This window comes from Lolium rigidum, chromosome 4, assembly GCF_022539505.1.
Source record: "Lolium rigidum isolate FL_2022 chromosome 4, APGP_CSIRO_Lrig_0.1, whole genome shotgun sequence".
Lineage (NCBI taxonomy): Eukaryota > Viridiplantae > Streptophyta > Magnoliopsida > Poales > Poaceae > Lolium > Lolium rigidum.
This window is the reverse complement of record NC_061511.1, coordinates 108101618-108110272: the sequence shown is the minus strand read 5'-3', so window position 1 is coordinate 108110272 and position 8655 is coordinate 108101618. Positions and strand designations below refer to the sequence as shown.

The 8655-nt window shown below is 51.2% G+C and overlaps 1 protein-coding gene across 1 annotated transcript; it reads right to left on the bottom strand.

Annotated features, from left to right (window-relative positions):
* Positions 1 to 423: 423 nt before the first annotated feature.
* Positions 424 to 1038, bottom strand: LOC124649484 (protein G1-like5). Its single transcript, XM_047189107.1, has one exon. The coding sequence runs from the start codon at positions 1036 to 1038 to the stop codon at positions 424 to 426; it is 615 nt and encodes a 204-aa protein (XP_047045063.1).
* Between the last annotated feature and the right edge of the window lie 7617 nt (positions 1039 to 8655).

Genomic DNA, 8655 nt, shown 5'->3' with positions numbered 1-8655 from the left:
GATTACATGAGGATTAATTAATGGTACGAAATCGATTACATGAGGATAAATATTAGAACGAGTCATGGATCTTGCTAGCTCAACATTGATCATCAGTTCATCACAGACATTCAAACTAGGACTGGGAGGGGATAATACAAGCGAATGAATAGTAGGGATCACTAGACCAAATAAGTCGGAAAATGATCACTGGACGAAACTAGTACTAGCAGCAGCTGGGTAGCAAGCATGGATTCACGGAGGAATTTAATCCGTACTTGTACTAGTAGGAGGAGGAGCAGACTAGCTGGCTAGGGATTTGATAGCCGCAAAGAACTCGCTAGCTAGCCTGCTGGAGAGATGATACGTACTGGTAGTGGTAGCAAAGCAATAGATAGGATATGATAAGTAGGGGGGCGGAGACCGTGGAGCTAGCCAGCCAGCTCACGCCGCAGCGCCGGGAGGCGGCGGAGGCATGTGGGGGTGGTAGTGGTGGCCGTTGCCGTCGTGGGAGTGGACGTCGTGGGCGGCTGCGGGGTGGTGCTGCTGGGGCGGCTTCCTGCGCTTCTTCTTGTCGTAGCTAACGCCTCGTGCGCGAGTCTGGTGCTCGCGGACCTCGCGGAGGTATAGCCGCACGGCGCGGGCGCCGAAGGGGTTGTTCTCCGGTCGGCCGCCGTTCTCCTCGTAGGCAGCGCGGAGGCGGCCGACGAGCGCGTCGAGGCTGCCCCAGGCCTGTCGGAGAGGGCACGGACAGGGCGCCGGCGGCACGGGGTGTCCGAAAAAGGGGCAGCCGGCAGAGTGCACCTTGGTCTTGCCGAACTGGTCGAGGTAGCGGAGGAACTCCAGCACATGCGCGCCGCTGCAGCGCGCCAGGGACAGCGGGGGGCGGTGGTTCCGCAGGTACTGCCCGAACGTGTTCCAGTCCCGCCGCTTCTGCGACTCGTACCGGCTCGGCGACGGCGACACCGGCGAGAGAGACGATACCGCCGATGACGTACCCGACGCCCCGCCACCGCTGCCGTCCGAGTGCGGGCTGTCCGGCTGCGGCATCAAGTCCATTGATCTGGCAGCCAATAACAAATCAAACGATGCAACTGGCGGGTCAGTAAACAATAAACGATCCTGCAAGAGCGAAGAATGAGAGATCTGTTTATAGGAGTCAGCGCGCGCGCACGCACACGATTCTTGGGGAGCCGTGGCGCGGTGGTCCTCAAGGAGAAAGGGTGTGTGCCTCTGTGTGGTGCTACTGGTATCTTTAGGTCTCTACTATAAATAGTGCTCTCCTCTACTCCAGAGACCAGACGAGAGACGAGACTCAGGAGATGGAATAATGGGAACAATGGAGCACGAGCAGCTCGCACGGTGCACCTCACCTTGCTACTCCGGTGGCGGCAGTGCAGGCCCAAGATCGCCAGAAGGCCACGCAAGATCGACCACTCTGTACGCTTCCGACGAAACCCGTAGAGATGCAGGCAAGCAGAATGGTAGCTACATGCGCTTGTGGATCTTGCGGCGCCGATGGAAGTGGAGTGATGAGAGTAGTCGAGGGCTTAAAAGGCGAAGCTTGGGGTGAGTATTAATGGAGGCTGGCGAGCTCTTCTCTCTTCAAGGGAGGGATCAGGGAGGGAAGCTAGCTGGCGAATGGGCCGGGAGGAGACAGTCCGAGATGAAAGTTGATGTGACGCTATAGGTCATAGGTGGATGGGGAAAAAGTTGGGGAGGGGCGGCGAAATATCGTCGGTACGGCCAGAGGGTTTTAAATTTTTGCTACCATAGAGAGGGAGGGGTAACGGCTGCAGGAGCCAGGAGCGAACACACATACCACTAGCGAGCAGGGAGAGGGACGAGAGGAAGAAGGAGCGTCCGGCCACAGGATTCCACATGAGATTTGATGGGGCTGTCAGCTTTTTGATCTAGTGTAGAACTTGGATTACGGGCTTGATTGTGGTTTCTGGTTACTTCTGAATTTTATGGGGCAATTATTCTGCGTGCCATCATATACTATTTCATCGTCGGACCCCACTTGCTTGCTGCGTGAGCCTGACTAGAAAAACGATTGATTTTGACAATGACTTAAGCATGTCGCATTGTAAAAAATTATTACGGAGTATTGAGCTTTATGCACGCACTGACTGGATCATGTCTTAGGTTAGCAATTGAAGGATACCCTTTCGTCTAGGGTTTAGGTTCTCCTCCTACGATCACGTAGGAGTCCACCGAAAAATCACCGCCGATCGGAGATCTCAATCACACCAGACCTGCTGGGAATAATCTGAGCGTCAGGGCGATCCTACTGATCTCAGACAATGGCGAAGAGTGCGGATGGGATAACAGATGTGATGAAGGGACGGGCGCCGTCAGTTGATAGATCCTCTTCTAAGGAGAAGGGGGAAGACGGGGTGAGTCTTTTACCCAGGGAACTCCGGAAAGCACTGAGGAATTACTCAATCGCCTGGAAATTACACAAAGGAAGAAGATGCGGTCGATATCTCTGGATTGATCGAGGAGAATCGCTCATCCATGAAGTGGGCGGTGATCATTAGGGTTTGCCAAAAAACCTAGTTCGGTCATACTGCTTTTTACCAGAAGATGCAAGTGGAATGGGTTGTTTCCCATGAATTTTGATTTCGAGATCTTGATGATTTCACTTTTATTGCACAATTTAAATGCCTTGGTGATTGGAAGAAGTCCATGTACGGTGGTCCGTTGCTATTTGTTGTTGCTAGGCTGATGGCAGGGAAACTTGGACAGGTGCTGGAAGTGGAGATGGGCACCAATGATGTGAATTATATTAAATTTGTGAGGATCTATGTGAGGATTAAACTAAAGAAACCTTTGTTGAGGTTTGTGACCAGAAGCGTTGAGCTGGGAAAGGAACCGTACAAATTTCGTGTGCTTTATGAGAAGATGCCGAGGTTCTGTGCTCAATGTGGTGTTATAGGACATGTGGTCGATTAGTGTGGAGATGGGTCACATGACTCGAAGAACTTTCAGTATCGTGATTTCATGATGGTACCACAGGAAGATTTTTGCTACCAACCAAAAAGGGAATTTGTAATCAGGCCGCAGGCTAGCAGCTCGAGGGGCAGAGGTGGCAGCAGCCATGGTGGCCGTAACGTCCCTAGCAAGGAACACAAGGAGATGGATGAAGACGACTCTGATTTTTGTCGTTTTGTGGAGAGGGGCGATAGGAGCTGTGGAGAGGGACGATAGGAGATGGCTGAGGAAGCTTGACATGGGCACGATAGATAACCATCTAAAAGGGAATACCCTAGCAAATCATGCCTCCTTCCCATGTGGCTAGTGTGGTGGAAAACCTGGAGGGGAAGACAGTGGGAGAAACAACCCCACAGAAAGTACAAATACCAAAAATGCACAAAGCTGGTGATGTAGCGCCAAGATTGGCGGGATCCTCCAAGGAGTACCACCGGGACCAATGAAAACATGTGGATATATATAATTGTCGAGGACTAGGCAATTTCCCGACAATTAGATAGCTTCAGAAAATCGGGAAGCAACATAGGCCTGAGATACTCTTTCTGTCTGAGATTCATCTAGATAAAGAGAGTGGTGAAAGATTGAGACTTAAACTTGGTTATGCTCACAATTTAGTGGTGTCGAGTACGTGTTGTTGATGCACTTCAGGGCATCAAACAATGTCGCCGAGTATGAAGCTTTGGTCCATGGGCTCAAGGTCGCAAAAGAAATCGGCGTTCATCGGATCATTTGCTGCGGTGATTCAGATCTGGTGGTACAGTAGTGTTCTGGAGATTGGGATGCAAAAGATGCCAACATGGCCGCATACCGGTTCCATGTGCAGAAGATTGCCGGATTCTTCGAGGGGTGCGAATTTCACCACGTACCGCGGGCAGAAAATGAAGCCGCGGACACACTCTCCAAACTGGGCTCGTCCAGGCAAGAAATTCCTTCTGGAATAGCCTTGGCTCACCTGAGGAAACCATCGATTAAACCGAGTCCGGAATCCGAGTCAATTTTTGTACCGGAACCCCATGTTGTGCCGATGGATGTTGACGAAGGAAACCTGGGGACTGCTCCATCTGACCCAGGAACTTCGGGTTCGAAGCCGGAAGAAACAATGATGGTGGATTACATGGAGGTTGACGTGCCAATTTTTCTGGCTCGGGAAACACCAACTTGGGTAAAACCTATTAAGGAATTCCTGATCAATGGCGGCTTGCCGGCTGATGAAACCAAATCGAGAAGGATTCAAAGAAGTTCCAAAGCGTACACCATCATCAACGGTGAGATGTATAAGAGAAGCTTTACCGGTGTCCTCCAACGATGTGTGGAACCGGAAGAAGGAAAAGAGATGCTCCTAGAAATTCACCAAGGGGAATGTGGGCACCATGCCACGTCTAGGGCGCTGGTGGCAAAAGTATTCCGGCATGGGTTCTATTGGCCCACTGCTTTGGAGGAAGCTGATGACTTGGTCCAGAAATGCAATGGGTGCCAGAGGTACGCCAAGCAAAATCATACCCCAGCATCCGGTTTAAAAACGATACCGATAACTTGGTCATTTGTTGTTTGGTGCCTGGACATGGTTGGACCATTCAAAACAGCAAACGGAAACATGACTCACATCTTGGTGATGGTGGATAAATTTACCAAGTGGCTTGAGGTTAAGCCAATCGAAAAATGTATTGGGCACACAGCGGTGAAATTCTTGAAAGATATCATTTTGCGGTATGGATACCCGCACAACATCATTACTGACAATAGAACAAACTTTGCTCAAGGAGAGTTTAAGTGGTTCTGTGATGATAACAATATCCGGTTGGATATAGCCTCAGTGGCACACCCACAGGCAAATGGGCAAGTGGAAAGAACAAATTCACTCGTGCTTTCCGGTATCAAACCGAGGCTAATCGAACCACTCGAGAAAACGCCAGGATGTTGGCTTGATGAACTACCATCAGTGCTGTGGAGCATAAGAACCACACCAAACTGGTCTACCGGATACACGCCATTCTTTATGGTATATAGAGCAGAAATGGTCATACCAACCAACATCATCCATGACTCACCACGAGTCCAACTCTATACCGAAGAAGAGGTAAAAGAGGCCCGAGAAAACGATGTTGATTTGCTCGAGGAACAAAGAGAGCTGGCTTTGGCAAGATCGGCCATATACCAACAAAACCTCAGACGCTATCATAGTCGGAAGGTAAACCCGAGGGTATTCCGGGAAGAAGACCTGGTGTTACGTCTAGTGCATCGCACTGAAGGACGGCACAAACTCTCACCTCCGTGGGAAGGGCCTTTCATTGTGATCAAGGCTCTACATAATGATGCCTACTATTTGATCGATGCACAAGAATCGAAGGAAGGAAAGAAGGACATGTCAGGAGAAGAAACCAAGCGCCCGTGGAACATAGCGTTGCTTCGTCCTTTCTATTCATGAAGATGTGATGTAAGGAGTTCCTTTTTTGTACCTTATTTGCTATCAATAAAATGTCGGCACCTCGAATGCATCTCGGGGAATGCCTTTACCGGAATCGTATGCAACATGTTTATTTTTTCTATACTGGTTTCTTCGTTGGAAATTTTCCTTTCCGGTTTAGTAACGTGCTAAACCTAAAGGTGAGTCTTCGACTTAGCTGCTGTACGAAACCCGGCTTCATGGCAAGAAAGGTAAACCGGAAGGATCTAAGCACGTGAAAAACGAAAAAAGAAACCGAAAGCGAACAATCCGAAGAAAGTTTAACTAACCCCGGTCATACCGTTTTTTTGTGAAAATTTTTGAATTTTTTCTCTAAGTTCGAGAAAATGCTTGCTTGGCAAAAGAACTTTTGGCCTCATATGTCAAACACCCAAAAGAGGTAGACAGAGCCAAAGCAAAAGAACCAAGCGTGCATCGGATTGAATTCGGGAACAAATCCGGAATCTTCGCCATGCAAGATCAAAGCAAAACGAAACAAATAAGTTTCAACCACACAAAGTTACCGGTTTAAGCATAATAAGCTCGAAAGTCAAGCATGCAAACCTAGCAACTACTTAAGTTTCACACAACCAAAAGGACTTAGTATCTTACTTTTCCCCACCCCGGCTTACCGGGGGAAATTTAACAGCATTGTTTTTGGTAAGGCAGGGCAAGAGTTCACATGTAAAGCGGAGATGAGCTGTCCGGGGCTTGTTCAGTGTTCACAGGTGCTTGAGGGGCTTGTTCAGCTTGGATAGGCGCTTCTGGGGCAGCTGGTACTTCTGGAGCTGGTTCCGAAATACCGGCAGCTGGTTCCTCAGAAGCTTCCACCTCGGCTTCAGCCTCGCCCTCTCTGGTTTCTTATTCTTCCTCCTCCTCTTCGTTGTCAGTGAATGCCTCTTCGAGGTCAGCTGGAGGAGGGATGAAGGTACTGGTGGAGGCGTAGCTGGCAAGCTGATAGGCCCGGGCACGGCGCGCAGCAGCTTTCACCGGATCCTTATTGGTGGGGGCATCATCACGCATGCTATGCAGCGCGTCCAGATCTAGGCCCTCATACCATGAGCAAGCGAAGCGCAGCGCAATATCAGCTCCGGCACGGAGCAGCAGAGTGACGCCACTCGCCGGCCGGTTCCTTGGAGTCGCTCAGCAACAAGGTTGGTATTATCCGGAACGGGCTCGTCGGGCCACAGGCTCTTGAAGGCTGCAATGGCACCTTCCGGCAGCTGAGCGAGAGTCCGGTCGACAGCGCGCATGTGGGAGATCCGGGAGAATAGCGCAACGAGGCGATCCTTGGTGGTCCAGGGCAGGTTGGCGTCAACCACTTCCTCGATCTGGCTTTTGGCAACAGCAGCCTCGGCACAGATCTGGGAGTCCGAGAAAAGTTCTGTACAAAGATTGAAAGAGGCAGTATAAGAACAAGCCGGTGAAAACACAAAAGCTTAGAAGTAAAGGGAGGGAAAAATTACTCAGCGCCCTATCATCGGTATCTTTGACCATGTCCTCGATACCGGCCAAGTACACCCTCGACCGCATCGCTCTGCTCCTTCTGCTCCTGCTGCCGCTTCCGCTCATCCTCCAAATCCCGGCGCAACTGCTCTTCTGCCTCAGCGAACTGCTGCTTGGATTCCTCCACCTGGGCGTTGCCGGCACTGATTGCCTCCTTAAGCGCCTTGGCATGCTCCGACCCAGCATGGATCAGCTGATCCTTCAGTTTAGCAGTTTCATCCTGCTGGGCCTTGAGCTCGCGCTGGTGCTTGGTGGCAAGCTCCTCCTAGGCAGCTGAAACCCGGAATGAATGGGTTTAGTACAAAAGGTAACAAGAGAAAAAACAAACCATCAGATGTGGCTTACCCTTAAGTGCAGCGACCTGGACGGTGAGGTCGTCCACGGAAGCTTCCGGCAGAGCAGCTGCACGAAAGGAACTGGTTATCAGAATTTGTCAAAGGCAGACATCAGTACAAAAGAAGCCGGTAGGATCAAGCAAACCTTGGCAATTGTTGTGGCTGAGCTGGAGGGCGGCAAAGCCCTCGGTTAGACTCTGGTGCTCCCATAGCAGCTCCTCGAACACTTGTTTCCGGGAGTCCAACACGCTCTGCAGAAGTAAAGACACCGTGAGCTATGCCGGTTTTTTGCAGTTTCGCGCTAAGTACTGCGTGCTTAACACGAACCTCGGGGACTAGCTATGCCAGTTTTTTGCAGTTTCGCGCTAAGTACTGCGTGCTTAACCCGAAACTCGGGGACTAGCTATGCCGGCTTTTTGCAGTTTCGCGCTAAGTACTGTGTGCTTAACCCGAAACTCGGGGACTAGCTATGATGGTTTTTGCAGTTTCGCGCTAAGTACTGCGTGCTTAACGCAAAACTCGGGGACTAGCTATGCCGGTTTTTTGCAGTTTCGCGCTAAGCACTGCGTGCTTAACCCGAAACTCGGGGACTAGCTATGCCGTTTTTTGCAGTTTCGCGCTAAGTACTGTGTGCTTAACCCGAAACTCGGGAACTAGCTATGCCGGTTTTTTGCAGTTTCGCGCTAAGTACTGCGTGCTTAACCCGAAACTCGGGGACTGAGGATATATCTACAAGTTCTAAAATTTAAAAAGGTTTCGGTATAAAGAGAAAATTCCAGTTCCGGTAAGAAGTCTTACCAGCACGTTGTTGTTGGCATCATGCCAGGCATTTTCGAACTCCTTCACGGCCTGCAAGAGCCGGCCAAAGTGCTGCACGGTGTTGCGGCGGCCGCGGGGGTCAATTTTCACCTTGCCGTCCTTGCCAACGCCGAGAGTGGCATCGGTAAGATCGGCAAGATTCCACTTGTCCACGAGGTGCTGCAGCGCACCCAGGTTGGCGGTGCCGCGGTTTAGCTCAACCACCCGGCCAAGCTGCATCGAGACCTTCTCGCCGGCGGCTACGGCAGCACGCCTAGCATGAAGGACGATGGTTTGGGCCAGTGAGCCTGAAGCAGGAGCCGCCGCAGCCGTAACCGCAGTAGTGAGCTGCTCAGCGGTTACCGCAGCGCCCTTCTGGGAGCTCTGGCGAGGGACAGGAGGTGGTTTGTTGATAGAGGCCGGCGGCGGCGCAGTTGCACCCCTGACCGGCGAGGAAGTGGCTGGTGGTGCAGTTGGTGGAGTCTTGGAAGGGGAAGCGACAGTTGCTTGTTTCTTCTTCTCAGGGATGGGCGGAACCAGAGATTCCAACCGCCCGGCTTCTTCTGAGCCGGTGCCCATGTTGCTGGCGCCGCTGTC